This window comes from Dromiciops gliroides, chromosome 5 (assembly GCF_019393635.1).
Source record: "Dromiciops gliroides isolate mDroGli1 chromosome 5, mDroGli1.pri, whole genome shotgun sequence".
NCBI classification, from domain to species: domain Eukaryota; kingdom Metazoa; phylum Chordata; class Mammalia; order Microbiotheria; family Microbiotheriidae; genus Dromiciops; species Dromiciops gliroides.
The window spans coordinates 139227224-139245306 of NC_057865.1; the positions used below are offsets into that span (position 1 = coordinate 139227224).

General features: G+C 33.5%; 1 protein-coding gene across 6 annotated transcripts in view; it reads right to left on the reverse strand.

Moving 5' to 3' along the window:
- Nucleotides 1–1214: 1214 nt before the first annotated feature.
- The window catches only part of LRRN3 (leucine rich repeat neuronal 3), a 64192-nt gene continuing 47323 nt past the window's right edge, over nucleotides 1215–18083 (reverse strand). For 4 of the 6 annotated variants that reach the window (XM_043969024.1, XM_043969025.1, XM_043969029.1 and 1 more), the window contains one exon: nucleotides 1215–4238. In XM_043969024.1, coding sequence (XP_043824959.1) covers nucleotides 1763–3880 — 2118 coding nt within the window. In that variant the 5' untranslated portion in view covers nucleotides 3881–4238 and the 3' untranslated portion in view covers nucleotides 1215–1762. Of the gene's footprint in view, nucleotides 4239–14401; nucleotides 14491–18083 lie in introns of all 6 variants that reach the window. The other 2 variants (XM_043969026.1, XM_043969027.1) reach the window with 1 other exon arrangement.

An 18083-nucleotide genomic window follows, 5' to 3' on the forward strand; every position in this document is an offset into this window, starting at 1 on the left:
GTGTAAGTCATTGCATCAGAACCTGGGAGGTAAGGAAGGCAAATGTCCACTAATGACAGATACAATTACAGAAGTTCTATTCTGTAAATGTTTACAGGCCAATGATATTTTGATGGTATGCAGTAATTTGCTGTTATAATATTAAACAATTGTTTATGAGTGGGTATAGAAATAACTAACACAGAAACCTTGTAACTTTGCACAGCTAAGAGAAATTTTTTTCATCATTCTAGTCCATGTTAGGTATGTGGCAAAGATGTACATATTTTTGGTACATGAAAAAAGTGTAAAAGAAGTGAATTTTTTTTCTTGCAGCTAAATTATAATTTTTTCTATATGAAATGACCTATAATTAATCAGATTTTAAAAATACTTAACAACTCTCAAAGTTGCCCCCACATAAATACCTTTTCCATATTATTTTAATTACAGAAATACTTTGCATTGCTAACTACTTTAATCTAAATTGGCCATTTTGGTATTACTAAAGTTTTTTTGTACAAATTATTTAAAGTTTGAACAGAACAGAGGAATACTTGTTTTCCATTCATACTCCCATCAGGAAAGATTATATTTAAAAGCAAGTATTTTGGAATAAGAAATGTCAACATCTATCAGCTGTGTTTTAAAATGTAGTCTTGCTTTTTTTTTAACATCACAGAATAGGAAAGTATTTCACCAAGTTATATGTGAAAACATGCCAAATTATTAACCTAATTGTGCCTTCTTGTGACATTTAATCATAATATGGGTCTGGGTTAACAATAACATGTGGAAAATATTTTTGAGAAAAATAACTTTGAAAAATATCTTGTTAAAATTTGGCAGAAATTTCTGCAAAGCAAAACCCCTAAAATTGAGATACAAATAAATGTTAAATTTAATATTTCCTTTAATTCAGGTATTTTGTTTACATTGTCTGAGTCCAGTAATTAAATCTAGTCTTCAAGCTGCTGTGTGCGGAAAGGAAAAAAAATAACTCTGCAACAACACTATAAATACAAAACTCCCTCATGTATTTTCCCCTATATTCATAGTATAAAATTCTGTGTTTCTATTTTATAGAAGTATAAAAAATTACTTACAAAATATATTTTTACATATGAGGTGTAATTAAACAGCCCATTAAAAATTTTTCCCCTCGGAATTCAGAACTCCATTGTAACAGAATGATTTTTCAAATCCGCCGTTAAAATAATTATTTTTGTCAGATAGTATCTCTCAGAAATTGTTTTTATTTAGAAACAAAACAAGACAAAAGCAATTGATTTTGATCCAAAATGTATTTTTCCTCATAAAAAAGTTTCACATACTCACTGTGTCTATTCTACATAATTTGTCCATTTTGCTATACCATGTGCCAATTCAAGTTTATCTGGTCACTGCAAAAACTCGTGGCTAATATGTGTAATGAAACACAGGAGGAGGTATTGCTCAGTTCAACTACTCTTACATACTTAAAAAAAATACAGAAAATGTTCTTGTTCACTTGAGCTGTATTCCAGACAGAAAAGTCAAATGAAAGGTCTAGAAAGTGAAGTTGTTTTATTTGGTTGCCACTGTACCCTTTGAAGTCAGTTAATTAAAATACTTTTTTTTTAAATGCTGAACTCATACATGTTTCCATTTGTCAGCAGCAGCACTGATGAAGTCTAGACTTCTTTCTAAAGAATAGTATTTCTGTCCCTTTTATTTAGCACAACTGTAGTCTTGTGCTTTTCTTCACAGAAAGTAAGTTCTTTTTTTTTTTAAACCACCATTTTTAAGACATATTTGTTGGAACACCTATGACAGTTGCTTTTACTTCAAGTGCTGTGCTTTTCTCTTTTCTTGCATCCCAAAGGCTGATTAGAGGAGGATAAAGCTCAAATGCTGGCTTCTGTAGGTAATTCCGTACATAGCTGTGTCCAGCATCACAGTTCATCTCCTGAGAGATGCAGCTGAAAAGACATATCACACTGATTACCCCCAGAAGACCTCCTATGCAAGCAATGAATGCTGTTATGTTATTCCTTTCATAACCTTTCTGGTCAAGATCCAATCCTTTTGTGGTGACATTAATACACTGTTTTTTATTTTGCTGGTAGATAGTGGGGATATCAACGCAAATTTTATATTCAGTTGACGGATTCAGATGTGTGAGATTATATACCTTGATATCAGATGGTATCCGAGCACTTTGGGCAGCGTGAGAATTTTCAGTTTTAACAAAAGCAGTCCATTTAACACTGGACTTAAGAATTTTAGAATTTGCTTTCCAAGATACCAGAACTGAATTAGACTGAACATCTTTTATCTTAATATTCAAAGATCCATTATTATCCTGGGGGAAAGAACCATCAACTTTGATCATAATTGACTTTAAGTCAGCACCAACCAGGTTAGTTGCTATGCAAGTATATAAGCCACCTTCCTTCGGAGTTATGTCACTTATGTCTAATGTACCTTCTGAATGGACATAAAACTTGTCAGAAAGAGTATTAGGCAAGAGCTTGTGGCCTGATGGTGTGATCCAATAGATTTCAGGCTCTGGCTCTGCTGTAGCTCTGCAGTGTAATGAAACATAGCTCCCAGCTTCTAAATCCAGATTAGAAGGAAAACTTTCAGGTGCAATCAGAGGGAGACAAATTTCCATCATTTCCCTGAAATGTACTTGCCGAACATTCTGACCCTGAAATTCAGGAGGGTCCACACAAAGCAGTGAATCAGGCTCCATTAATCGAATGTTGGTTTTATTCATATTGATCCAGCGTATAACACAGTCACACCTGATAGGATTGCTGTGTATGCTGATTTCTTTGAGGTTAGGCAGGGACTCAATGGTTCCATGGTACAGGGCACTGAGGGCATTACTGTTGAGCATGAGTGATTCAAGTTTGGGTAGTCTGTAGAATGCATTTGGATGTATGTATGATAATCTAGGGTTGTTAGTAGCTTCTATTTTTCTTAGATCTGGTAAATTGTCAATAGCAAGACTATCTATAGAAATCAATTCAGGCATGTTATTTATCCCCAACTCTTTTAGATGCAACATGTTGCTAAAATCTCCTCTTCGTATTCTATTAATAGGATTCTTATTTAGATCCAAAAATTTGAGGTTAATTACCTTTTGAAGAGCCTCATGGGGCACTTTAACAAATCTGTTATCATAGAATGAGATACTTTCTAAATTGTCCAGGCCAACCAATGCATTATCTGGTATTTCAGTGAGGTTTATGCTAGCTATAACGAGGCTGCGCAAATTGATAAGTGGCTTAAAGTTCATATCTTTGATTCTGATGATTGGATTTTCTCCAATCATGAGAATCTCTAGATTCGGAATAGCTTCAAACCACTTACTGTTGATCATCTGCAATCTATTTGAATTGAGATGAAGTCGGAGAAGATTATGTAGACCAATAAAGGCTCCCGGTGAAATGGTAGAAAGGAAGTTGTGATTAATATAGAGTTCTTGTAAATTGTTTAGCCTGGACAGACATTTTTCAGGTAGCTCAGTAAGTTTATTTTCCTCCAGGTAGATGGAAAGAAGCTGAGGCATCCTTCTTATATTAATGTTGGTGACTGAGGATAGGTTGTTTTGTGATAAGTCCAGGCCAGTAAGGTTCACTGGAAAGTCTACTGAGTTTTCAATTTTTGCAATATTGTTGGTCTGTAGCAGTAGGATCTGTGTGTCAGCAGGCAATCTGTCCGGGAAATTAAAAAGACCTAAATCATTACAATCCACTGTGAGAGCCTCCATATAAATGGATCTTGGTGTAAACCAAGGTCTGATTTCACATGTACATGATGGTGGGCAATCCACTTTTTTATCTATAGCTTGTACCAATGCAGTGAGAGCTAGGCCAAGTAGCACCTGAATTTTGAGTGGCATGTCCTTCATCTTAGCTCTCAGTCTTCAGAAATACAATGAACCTTTAAACATTCCAAAGCAGCTGCTATTAAGTTCAATAAGATCTGATTGATAAGGAAAATGCCTGCATTTGTCAAATGATAAATACCAAAGAAATATAACGTTTGTCTTCCTGGAAAAAGGTGTCAAAGTTGCAAATGCATTGTCCAAAAATCCCACGCATATTGGAGAACAGAAGGTCACTATTGCCTTGATGAGATAAAATTGATAATTTTTGTGAGGATGGAGTATGTATAGATGATCATTGGAGATTAAGCTATTCATTTATTTAGGAGTGATAATTTCATATCCCATGCTTGATTAGTGTCTGCAATAATGGCAGCATAACCTACAATTTAAGCAAAGGAAATAATTAGTATAAAACGGCATAATAGATTTTAATTAATTTAGGTACCATTGAAAATTGTCATTATTATTTTTAAATGATTGCTCCCCCTCCCAAGCTTGCCATTGCTACTTTGTGGTTCTTGAAATCTTTTCTTCCTCTTTAAAGTTCACATTTTTTTTTTTTTTTTTGGTTTCTACTGCTCTTACTGCACTTTCATATTCTGTTTTCTAGAGGCAAAGTGTGGAACAGGAAGTCTTTGACTCTAAGTCAGCAGATGATTTGCAATCTTAACATTCCCAAGTTACTTCTCATAGTACCCTGGAGAAGTCATTCACTTCCCTTAGCCTCAGTTTCCTCATCTATAAATAGACATAATAGTAATAATAATACACTGCCTACCCTGCAGGGTTATTTATTGTGGAGAAAAATTAAAATAAACTTCAAATAATTTATAATTGAATGTAGAAATATGAGATATGTTGACGATGATGTTTATATAAATATCTTACGTTTGTTACTAGATTATTCTACTTCTGGAAGATAGGTACTATAAAGAAAAAATTTCTAATTTATTTTTCTACCATTCTCAGGAATTACCTCATAAGCTCTGGAATTTTATTGCATTTAGTATATATTTATTACTGTAGATGCAGATTGCCATAATGTATAAAGGATCAGTCTACAAGTCAGAAGGGAGGGGCTCAAGTTCTGTCACAAATACATACTACCCCTATTATCCCTGTGACCATGGGTAACCCATTTCAACTCTCAGTGACCCAAGCAAACCTCTGTGATTATAAATTACAAATATTTCTGCACTGGTGTAGTGAATTTCCATATCAGAGTCCTTTGCCCAGTGCAAGCCTTCAGATATATGTGTGTATGTAAGTATGCATATACATATATTTGTTTGCATATATATGTACATACACACATCTCTATCTACTGTTCATCTGCCTGCCTATCTATCTATCTATCTATCTATCTATCTATCTATCTATCTATCTATCTATCTATCTATCTATCTATCTATCATTATCTATCTAGAGATATACATATACTCAAAACATTGACTAAATGTTAAATGAATAAATACCTCATTTTGCACATATTAGACTATCATGTCTAAATGTTTGGACTTCATGAGCCTTTGAATACTTAGTAGTTAAAAGGTACTAACTATTCAAAAATTCCTACCACTGATTTTTTTCTGTCACCTATCTTCTTTACAATTACCTTCAGTGAATATGACCTTATCTTTTCAGAATTTAGCCTTGAAAGAAAAAAAAATGCTTACTATTTTTATTATATCCACATTTATTTATCTTTTCCAGTGAAACTGACATTTTTTCTCTTTATCACACAGATTTCCCATCTGCTGTCACTGTGCCTTTGTACCTGATGTCCTCCATACCTGTAACGTTTCCTTTCTCACCTCCAAGACTTAGAATCAAAAGTTTGAATCAAGCACCATAATTTACAAAACATCTTTCTTTCTTTCTTTTTTTTTTTACAAAAGATCTTTCTTGATCCCCCATCTAATAGTGCTTTCTCCACAGTGAAAGAACCTCATGTTCACTTTTTGTGTGTATATGTATGCATACATATGTATAGATAAGTAGACGATAAATAATATACTTATATGTATGCATGTTGTTTACTTAATAAAATGCTCATGCCTTGAGGGTAAGGACTATTTTATTTTTGTCTTTGTAATCACAGTGTCTTGTTAAGTTCACATACTGGATTCTTAATAAATGGTGGCTTGGTTGATTTCTATGCTAAAGGAATAAAAGTAAATAATCCTTTCAATAGAAAGTACAAAGCACAGTGCCTGGCACATAGTAAAAATTAATACATGTTAATTTACTGGCTATAATTAAATAATCCTATTCTCCTTCAAGTCAGCTTGCCAAACTCTAATGTCATTCTCTTAAGGGATGCCAGAGTTGTTCAGAGTCATATTTGTTCAGTGAACAAGCAATATTGACCTTCAGTTGGTTTTTCTATTGTTTTTTCCACAGCCCTACTTCTAGAAGATGTTTGTTATGTAGTATTTTGGATAATTACACCTAACATTTACATAGCAGATTTCTATTTACAAAGCTTTCTTAAATCTGTTGTCTTGATTGTATCATCACAACCATCATCTGATATTTTTAATCTCCTTTTATAGATGAGGAAACTGAGGCTAAGCCATTTTAAGTGACTTGCCTATGTTCACCTGATATAAGAATCTGAGGCAGTATTTGAACTCAGATATTTGTTATTCCACGTTTAGTTCTCTAAAAACTATATCACATGATGCTATCTCACTTCTTCCCAAGTATTGAAGTTCTACCTTTATGCACATGGTTCCCACTTTCATTTAATTTAATACTATAAATCCTGACCTCTCTTCTAAACTCCAGAGTCAATCTCTAGCTATCTATAGGACAATACTTAATACCTCCTGCTACCTCAAACTCAAAATATCTCATCACCTTTGTTCCCTAGGCTGATTTCCCAATTTATTTGTGGCTCCATTAGTCGTTCTGTGACCTATGTTTATAACTTTGTGGTTCATGTTTTTGTCCTTTCCTCCTCCATCTCTCTTATCTAAATTCCTTAAGTCCTGTCAATTCCACCTTTACAAAAACCTCTTTTTCACCATTCTCTTCAGGATTTCCCCTGCTATCATTACAATGCACACACGCATCACTATGCTCCTTATCTTGCCCCCTCATCCAAATTCCTGTTTTTATGTTCTACCCTAGCCCTCTAACACAACCTGTGTAGCATTCCCAGATTAATATTTTTTACATAAATTTGTTTTGATCACTCCTCCACTCAAAAGTCTTCACAGTCTTCCCTCATTTACTAAGTATATCCAAATTCCTTTATCTAAAATTCAAATTCCTCTACATTGTTCTGGCACCTGGCCTTTCCTTTTGAAGACTTACCTCATTTTACTCCATGCATAAGATGTAGTTCTACTTTGTCCCAATGAATGTCTTTTTTCATGTTGCTCCCCAGGGCTGAAATATCCACTCTTCCCTTCTTTATCTGCCCACATGTTAAAGTACAGCTGAAATGCCACCTGATCTCTGAAACCCTTCTCAACCCTACATTCCTACCCCCTCACATTTTCTTTCATACTTCACATAATCCTTGGGTTGCACCATCCCTAAGAAACACACACATCATGTAATAGTGACGATCATTACTATTTGTGCATTTTTTTTTTCTCTTGGATAGATGTGTCAAATCATTTTACTTGTTCTGAATGATTTCCAAAGCAAAAATTCAGTATAACCTCAGACTGTTTTATTTTTACCCAAAGATGACTTGTATTCTCTTAGTTATTAGCAATGAGCAAATGCTTTTATTATGTAAATCAAACATACATATATGCTGCTTCTTTGAATGAACACTCATGTCTTTATAACAGAAACATGAGTAAACTGACAGACAGAGCTATGATTTCTATAGATGTTACTTTAAAAAACAAACAACTTTTTTGAGACATGCTATTTTTAATCAATCACACAACTAACAATTTTTGCTTCAACTAAACAACTTCCAAATCATTTTTGTAGTAATGATGAGATATTTAATTGCAAAGTCTGTCTTGAAATAATGATCTTAAGAAATCCCATTTTACTATATGCCTTTTCTCTTTTTTCTCCTTTTGAAACCATTGTGGTGATGTAAGACTGCATAATTACTTTATTGATATTGATAAATAAATTTTAAAATGTGGCTACTATGGATGGACAAACACACTATTCTTTTGTTTGTTTTGTTTTGTTTTGTTTTTTTCAGGGCAGTGATGGTTAAGTGACTTGCCCAGGGTCACACAGCTAGTAAGTGTCAAGTGTCTGAGGCTGGCTTTGAACTCAGGTCCTCCTGAATCCAGGGCCAGTGCTTTATCCACTGCGCTAGCTGCCCAAACACACTATTTTTAACTTAAAAGAAACATCTTAAACTTATGTTACTGTGTCTCTAGAAATAGGTTGATAAATAGATAGAGGTCTTTGTTGTACTTTTACTATGGGCCAGGTACTGTGCTAAGTGCTGGGAGTACAATTATAAACAAGCAAGGAAATCCCTGCATTCAAAAAGCTTCCATTCTTATAAGAAAAAAAGAACACATAAAGAGGAATTTATTCCTTTAAATATTTCTGACATATAAAAGGGAAGTTTGAGGGGAGAAATGAGTCTTTGTGCTGTGGCATGGCTTGAAGTTATCAGGAAGTGACTTTATAAGCTTTGTCCCCTATAAGATAAAGCAAAAGTTGACCTATGAGAGCCAAGGGACCTAGGGGAAAATCAAGGGTTCCGCTGGGGAAGATATTTTCCAAGCAAAGGTAACATAAGTGGAGTGGACCAGGAAGATAGGCCTAGGTTTCATTCTTGTCCATCATCAATCACTAGCTCTATATCTTTAAATGGGCTTGTGATTTCATTGGCATAGGGCTTCTCACAGGAGACCAAACCCTTTTTTCCTCATCAGCAGATATTCTTTGAGAGTTGCCTGAGGTTTAGTGACTTGTCTAGTATCAAAGAGAGAGAGAGGCAAGACTTAAAATTGAGTATTCCTGCTTGAGATTGGCATTTATTTTACTATCCCATGCTGTACTTTCTTTTCTTTTCTTCTTCTTCTTTTTTTTTTGTGAGGCAATTGGGGTTAAGTGAGTTGCCTAGGGTCAAACAGCTAGTAAGCGTCAAGTGTCTGAGGCCAGATTTGAACTCACGTCCTCCTGAATCCAGGGCCAATGCTTTATCCACTGTGCCACCTAGCTGCCCCCACATGCTGTACTTTCACAAAGATTTAAATCCTATATAGGCTGAAATAGTGTTGTTTATTGTTGGGCTGTTGGGCAGCTACATGGTGCAGTGGATAGAGTGCCAGTCCGGGAGTCAGGAAGCCCTGAATTCAAATCTGGGCTTAAACACTTACAAGCTATGTGACCCTGACCAAGTAAATTAATCCTATTTCCCTCAGTTTACTCATATGTAAAATGGGGTAGAGAAGAAAATGACAAACCACTCCAGTATCTTTGCCAAGAAAATACTAAATGAAGCGAAGAGTTAGACACAACTACTTGACAAAACAATGACATAGGCTGAACTAGCATTAGATCTTCCCATTGTCCTTTGTTAGTTGTCAGTGCAATTTTATCAGTAAGAGTAACTAATGAGTTCCAGATAACTACCGTTTTAGACTTGCAATAAATGCAATATTGAATTATAATTGCTGCAGTTAGGAAGGAAAGAATATTGAGGTTCCTTGGTCAGTTTCATTATCTACTTAATTTGACTGAATCTTGTGCCTGATTATGCCTGACATACTTATTAAAAATTTCAAGTTTTTCCTTTATGCTTGTTTAAAATAATTTTTATCTCCATATTGTTAGCATAAAACTAAACTAATTTAATTTAAAATATTTCCTGTCACAGTGATAGACATATAATATGTATTCTCATCTTTCTCCAATTTATGTGTACTAACTATATGTATAGAATGTATAAATTTGCATTAAATTGCTAAAGTCCATATTAAGGTAGTGAACAAAAATATTAAAGAAACAGCCAACACAGCATAAATCCTTGCACATAGTAGGTGCTTGTCAAATGTTTATTGATTGATTATTGATTCAAAATGCATTTTTATGAAAATGGTTAGGATTAATAAGAGAAAATAAAGATGAAAGAAATTCTAATTCATCATTCAAGGAAAAAATGCTTGATTTGAAGAAAAATGCACTGGTACTAGAAAGTTTAATCTTCATCAAACTATTATAAGACTGACCAATGATTAATTTTTTCATAAGGGAGAGTATGAAATTTGTAATCAGAAGTCTTGGGTTCCAGTACTCTCTGCTAGCTTTGTAACCTTGGGGGCATACCTTTTCTTTTCTGTGCTTAAATTCCTTAATTGTGAAATAATAGCAGATACAGGATCATAGATGGAAGAAACCACAAAGGTCATTTAGTTCAATTCTCACATTTTATTTTATTTTATTTTGATTCTGGATTTGAACCCTGAATCCAGGGCTGGTGCTTTATTCACTGTGCCACCTAGCTGCCACCCCAATTCTCACATTTTATAGAAGAGGAACCTAAGGCCTAGAGAGGTTAAAAGTTTTATTGTAGGTTTCAGATATAGAAGCAATAGAGAGAAAAACATAAATAAACCCAAGGCCATCTCTAATTTCCTTTCATTAAAATAAGAAATGTTTAAACAAAGCACTTAAAAATGCATCATTTTATCCCCACAAGAACCCCTTTAAGGGAGTTGATGAAAGATATTATACTTATTTTACATGTTGGTTGTGTGATTTGCTCATGATCACATTGCTAGTCAATGCTGAAGTTGAGATTCAAACTCATATGTCTCCAGTTGTTTTTTTTTTTAAAGAGACCTCATTACTCTTTTCTGCCATATCTTTCTTGTAAAATTAGGGATCCGTACTAGATAGCAGCAAGGTTCCTTCCAGCTCTATTATTCTATCAGCATAATTTATTTTGCAGAGAGACTGCTATATCTTCCTTCATGGGAGACAAATGAGAACAAAACAAAACAATGTATGATGTCCTTTTAGCATTTCTTTGGCAAATGTTGTAGTTGTTTATTGTTTCTGGCAGGTCTAGTAGACAATTTTTCCTTTCATTCATTTGCTTGTTTTACATATTTTTTATTATAATCTTGATACTATTTATATAGTTAGGTGCCAATAGCCATTTCATTTTCAACTAATCTGAGTTAGAAAATGTCTACAAGTAAGTAAATAACAAAGATCTCTAAACCAATGATGATCTAATGAGGTTCATTTCCCTGTAGTCTGTTGGAAGAAATCCCCAGCATAAAAAACATTATTGAAGGCTAGTTTGAAATTTAGCATTATTTATTGTAATACTGATTATTTCATGGTCCCTGACAAGATTAGTAATCTCTATCACTAAAAGATTATTTGAAAGGAGTCAACCTCAAAAGTAGTCAGAAGGCAAAACTATTCTTTATTTCCTCTACTGGATTTGTATGTCTCATCTAGATTGTAAAGTCTATGAAAAAGAGAACTGTGCTTGCTGCTAACTCCATAGTTTCTTTAGTATTATATGAAGACGTATTGTGGACCCTCAGCAAGTCACTTAACCCCAATTGCCTTAAAACATCTGGGGCCATCTCCAGTCCTCTTGATATATATACATACACACACTGGACTCACATGGCTCTGGAGGAGAGAGTGACGTTGGTGAACTTGCAGACCCCTCCTTCACTTAAATCCAATTTAGTACAAGTCATGACATCACTGTGATGTCATAGTCCTCTTTGAGAATGAAGGACAAACACCACCACCACCAATGAATATGTTTATATTCATTCAAATAATATTTATAAATGACAACTTAGATGTAAAAGTATTCCTGAAATGAGTTAAATGTGCTTTGGTGTTATGTTACCTTTTTTAGATTTTACAGTAGAAAAATTATAGACAATAGTGTATTTAGCCCTTTTTAAATGCCTACTTTTTTGTGCTCCTTTTGGACCAAATGTGTTTCTGTCTCTTCTTTTTATTTTGTTTAGTTTGGAAGTTCCTTAATATCTGGAACCATTTCTGGTAGGACTTAGGGTCAGATACAAACAAGTTACCCTACAAATATCTCTTGATTAATATTTTCATTACATGGAAATCCTTATTGTTTATAGCATGGGTTTCAAAGGGTCTATGGATAGATGTTAAGGATTCCATTAACTTGGCTGGGGAAAAAGCACTTTTAAATTTTCACTAACCCTTGGTTTCTTCCATAGCCTATGTATTTGATGCATTTAAAAACATTATTCTGAGAAGAGGTCCATATGTTTCACCAGACTGCTAAAGGCATCCATGACACAAAAATTTTTAATAATTCCTGGCTTGAAAGAATGCCACATTATCTCAAGTTTTCATAGTTACTATTTGTTTAACAGGGTTGGTAATTATGACCTCATACTTAATAGTTGGAAGAAGAATGCAGGAAAAGCTGACTGAGAAGAGCTTTCCAGGGCATTCCAGGAAAGCAACTTGGAATGCATTACATATATCCATTGTTTATGAGATAATATGTATTTTCTAAAATGTGACTTTTCTTAGCAGATCAGTTTGGATTTTACTCATAGAACCTCAGAGTACTGATTATTTTTTCTACTTTGTAGATTAACTTTCAGCCCCCAAGATGAAGAAACAATTTAGGCACTCCAGAATAAAAAAAAAATCATTTTCATTATAAAAAATAATAGATTGGGGTTTTGTACTCAGTATCTTGTGACACTTTTCATGTTAAGTTTTCCTTAAGTTATAGAAATGTCATAATTATTACAAAATTTTATTTTGGAGTAGAATGTTATTAGTTATTACTTCACTGGGGTGCCTGTCCATATTTTTGCAAAGTGTGCATTATATATTAAGAGAAATTTAAAACACAAATGCAGTCTGGTAAATCTGTCATTCAAGTTCTTGTGTCTTTAGATGAAATGATTATTTAAAATCTCTATCATTTGTATTAACATAGCAAAATGAAGCATGGTGATTTTTTAAAGGCCAAAATAAATTTCCTCTTAAAAGTTGAAATGAAAAAAAAAATTAAAAAGAAAGTTGAAATGTTAAAATGTAAAATAGTCAGTTGATTTTTTTTACCTGAAATTAAAGTTTTTAGGAAGGAATTATTATTTAAAGAAACAATGAGGGGCAGCTAGGTGGCATAGTGGATAAAGCAGCAGCCCTGGATTCAAGAGGACTTGAGTTCAAATCTGGCCTCAGACACTTGACACTTACTAGCTGTGTGACCCTGGACAAATCGCTAAACTCCCATTGCCCCACCAAACAAAAACAAACAAAAACAAACAAAAAATGAAATAAGGAGGACCTGAATTCAAATTCAGCCTCAGAAACCCTGGGCAAACCACTTAACCCCAATCGCCTCCAAAAAAACAAAACAAAACAAAAAAAGAAATAAAAAAGAAACAACGAGGGCAGGCAAGATCAAAAATCAAAGAAAGGATGAGAAAAAGTAGATGAGAATTTAATGAAAATAAATACATGTCAGCAGGTTGTCACATCTCCTAAATCAACTAATTTTGAATGATCTGGTTCTCTTCACTTGCTAGATCCTATATACACTATTTCAAAAGCTCCTGTTACTCTTTTCTCTTATTTTCAAAGTCAAATGGTGTTTTCATGTCATAGTAAAATAAATATCTAATTAGATTTTGATGAAAGGTCAGGAAGCCAATGTTGGTGAATTATCTACTGTTATTTATATTATTCAGTGGGCTGAGTAAATGATTTCTACAAATCAGACTGAGCAACAACATAATTGTCACATAAATGATTGTTTTTTTCAAAAATATTATGTATTCCTATAAAATTTTAAGTATTACTCCAAATCCATTTTGCAATTTAAATCACCCTACAAACAACAATAGCTACATCCTGAACTTTGGAAATACTTGGCAAGTAAAGTGAATACCTTTTGATTTAAAAGTTCCAAATACACTAATAGGAAATTCAGAGGAACAAAGGGAAACCAGAAGAATTCATTTTGTTCATTCAGAACAATATATTTAAAAATTGTTAAATCTTCCACAGAGTATATAGTAAAATAATTTTCATTTACATGTAGAGTAGATTAGATGATGAATTTTCTTCATGTTCTATTAAATAGGATTTTCTCCTTTTGATCTTTTAAATAGATAGCTAAGATTTTTTTTGTCTTTTACTATTGTGGTGTAAAAAATGCCTAATGGAATGGAACAAGAAAAGTAACTGTTCACTGATTTAGACTTGATTAGATAATGTAACATGTCTTTAGATGTTATCTATTTGCACAAATCTTACTGAATTTGAAGTCTTTGGGTAAATTACTAAAGTTCTTTTAAATCTGATGTGTGTGTGTGTGTGTGTGTGTGTGTGTGTGTGTGAGAGAGAGAGAGAGAGAGAGAGAGAGAGAGAGAGAGAGAGAGAGAGAAGAGAGAAAGTTAGAGAGGCAGAGAGCACATACCACATTTAATTGCTTTTACTAATGTGCTCTGAGCTACTTTGTATTTTGCAACCATAAAAGCACTAGTTTTCTTACAAACAGTGCCCAGTTTCATTTGATTTGGTCTCTTTTAATTGCACTCCTACAATGGGTCAACTCACCAAGGGGCATCACCATATTTAGGGGTTGATGTTGCCTACGGAATATGAATACCCTCAACATTGTTTCTCATCACTGGAGTAACGGGCATCTAAGAACAGAATCAGAAAGACAAAAAGGGAAAAATACATCAGATTTTGGCAATCTTTCTTTTTCCACTTCAGTGGTCAGACAGTGATAAAAGTGGAAATGTAGCAGTTACCCTGCAGTGGGCCCTACTGGCAAAAGGGAAAAGAGTTCACTTTACAAGGACCAATTTAGAGGTGGAAGTACTTTCAAAACACAGCTGCTCCTACAAAGCTGCCTTTCAGATTTGTTCATAGAAGAACAGTCTCTTAATTTCTGCTATCGCAATCATTTCAGAACTTTTTCTGGAAAATGGCCCTGACCACAATGTTGAGTGGAAAAAAAGAAGAAAAAGGCATTTTATATATTTATTTTTTATCTCTGCCTTTGTGTGTATCACACAAAACATTATGAAGCATTTATGAAGTTTTAAACATTTCAGAATAAAAATAACAAGGTAGAAAGTTTTGTCATATATTTTATTTCTTGTCACCAGTAAAACATGTTCAGTTAAATCCCCATTTTTAATAATGGTTAATTTTCTTTCTTTGTTTGTCTTATGACTTATTGAGCACATAGGATGAGAATTTAGACCTTTAATACATTTTCAAGCTTAGAAAATCTCTGGATAAAGGACATACTCTACTTGTTCATATAATACTCATTCTCTTTCCTATATGCTTTGTCCGCAAATATTTTACTCAAGATGCCAATGCAGAGCCTTCAGAACTTCAAAATTGTAGCTGCTTCTTCTGTTACTACTTTGAATGACATGCCACCAGGGAAGAAATTATGAGGAAGGGGAAATTACAGAAATATTCTGTATTTTCTTTTTAAAATGAAAATAGGGAGACATGAGAGGAATGAATAGAGGGATAGTAGTATACTATTAAAATGTATGCACTTTTATTAAACTATCTCCTTTCCATTGATTGAAACCTTGCCTCATAGATTAGCAACAACTAGTTTTCCATAAACTGTTATTTTCAGTTGCTAGGCCCTATAATATTAATTCAGTAGATACAATTGTCCTCCTTCTGAGTTTTGGAGGCATCTGATTCATAGGACCATGTAGTTAGGGATGGAAGGAATATCTAAATCAATCTCTTCATTTTTAAAGTGGTGAAACTGAGGCCTACAGAATTTGTCACACAAGATCACATTGACTTAGTAAGTGGCATGGGGAGTGTTCAAAGTGCAGATCTCTTAATCTGAATCTAGTACATTTTCCACTGTATTAAAAATCAAAATATTGAGGCAGCTAGGTGGTGCAGTGGATAAAGCACCAGCCTTGGATTCAGGAGTACCTGAGTTCAAATCCAGCCTCAGACACTTGACAGTTACTAGCTGTGTGACCCTGGGCAAGTCACTTAACCCCCATTGCCCCACAAAAAAGGAAAAAAAAAGTAGTATTAAATGATGGCACACATTTAAGGCAATATTAGTTAATTTTCATGACCTATTAAAATGCATTTATTATATACTATTCAATAGTCACACTGGTGGACATAGTGTATAAAATTTAGCAGCCAAGGGACGAATATTTATATGTCTTCATTGAGCATCAGGTTAATTTTCTAAGACATTTTAAATATATTGAAAATACAACTAATACCACTAAATCTGTCATTTCCATCCAAGTAGGTTTTATACAGGTAAAATTTGAAAGATATATTTTCCTTAGAGTTTGCAAGATCTATTTTTTTTTCAGTATGTCTATTAGCTGCATAAGACTATTCAGTGACATAAGACATGGTTTAAAAGGATGGAATAGTTTCTCTAATTCATATGTCTATTTTTATTTTGTGAATTTCTCACTATATCTTTTCTTTCTCCTTTTTGGCTCCCAGACACAGAATTTGCCTGAGGGAGAGCCAAAGGCTTGAAATGTTTTATATGAGAGGAAGACAAGATAAAGTCTCACATTAGAGGCCATTGCAGGAAAACAATATTAGAAATTCTCTTATACTGAATGCCTGATACTTGTAGATATTCTAATTTTCTAAAAACAAAAATTATTTCTAGGAACAGTTCAATATAAAAGTTACTATGGGAAATATTGTTTCCTTCTGATTAAAGAGAATTATTTTTTAGTTCTCTCAACCAGCAATGATTCAAATGTTCCTATGTCATCTTTCCCAGTCTTTGGAATAAATGAATTAAAAGGCTGAGAAAATGAAGTAGGCAAAGAAAACAGTAGAATCAACTTCAGTGCTTAAAATTCTAGTGTTCTTATACTTTTTCACCATCAAATCTAAGCAACTAGGGGGAATATCAGCACATTCTGTCACAGAATTTATATCTGTGAAGAATATTACAGATTATTTGGTCAGCACCCTCATTTTATAAAGGAAATGAGGTCCACAGATATTGCAGAGCTGATTAGGGGTAGGATTGGGACTAAAACATAGGTCATAATTTATTCACCACACTTTGTGATATTCTAGGGATAGGAAATATTTTTTTTTCCTTCAAAAATCAGTGGAAAAGAGATATGCTAATTGGCTTAAGTTCGATGACTAATGAAGACAAGGAGTTGCCATGACTACATTAAGAAGCTCAATTTTCTTCTCTAGCAAATTACTATCTGAATTCATTTGTGTAAAAAATTTGAATTTACTTTTACCATTATCTGATTTTATATTCCCTTGTTGTAAGAGTCAGGCTTTCTTTTCTAGCATAATTGAAGGTTTCATATCCCTTGGGTATGGTTGACCATTTGAATGTATGCCATGACATAATAGTTGTAACAAATGGGTCTACTTGAAGACCATTTCCTTTTTCCCGGATATTAAACCCAGGAGAAATCCATATTTCTTTTACTCCTTAAGTTCTTTTTTTTTCTTTTTCTTGTGGGGCAATGGGGGTTAAGTGACTTGCCGAAGGTCACATAGCTAGTAAGTGTCAAATGTCTGAGGCCAGATTTGAATTCAAGTCCTCCTGAATCCAGGGTCAGTGCTTTATCCACTGTCATCTACCTGCCCCTTATTCCTAAGTTCTAATTCATTTTTAAAATTTGAATTTATTATTCTTAAGATCTTTGTGTAGACTTTAAAAAATACTCTGACAGGTATGATTCTTTAATGGTGAAAAATTAAAAACTGGAAATTTAAAAGAAAATAATCTAAACCAAAATTGATAAAAGAACCATAAAATCAGATACCTGATTCCTCAATTTATTAATATGTATCTTACCCTCTCTCTAGTCTCATGTAGTAAAAACACTTGGAACATTGCATTTTAATCATGTAATTTGAATGATTAAAGCATTTATAATACCTTTTGGTTAGTTATATGCAATTATTCTGGTAAAACTAACCTTGTTTATGGTCCTTTTTATATACAGTAAAATAAAGGATAAATTTTTTAGCTATCTAGATAATTGTCACTTTAATAAATATGAAACAAAATCTACCATGGAGCATAAATTGTTGGGACTAACTGGTTTCTTTGGTCAAGTTGATTAAAGTGCTGTCAGTAGAGACTAGTATCTAATTTTGCTAGGTTTTTCTGTTTTTGCAAACAAATAATAAAAATACTTGTCTACATTACAAGCTTAATTCTCAACAGAGTACTTTTGACAACAAATTAAATATTTGATGAATTTTATTTCCTGTT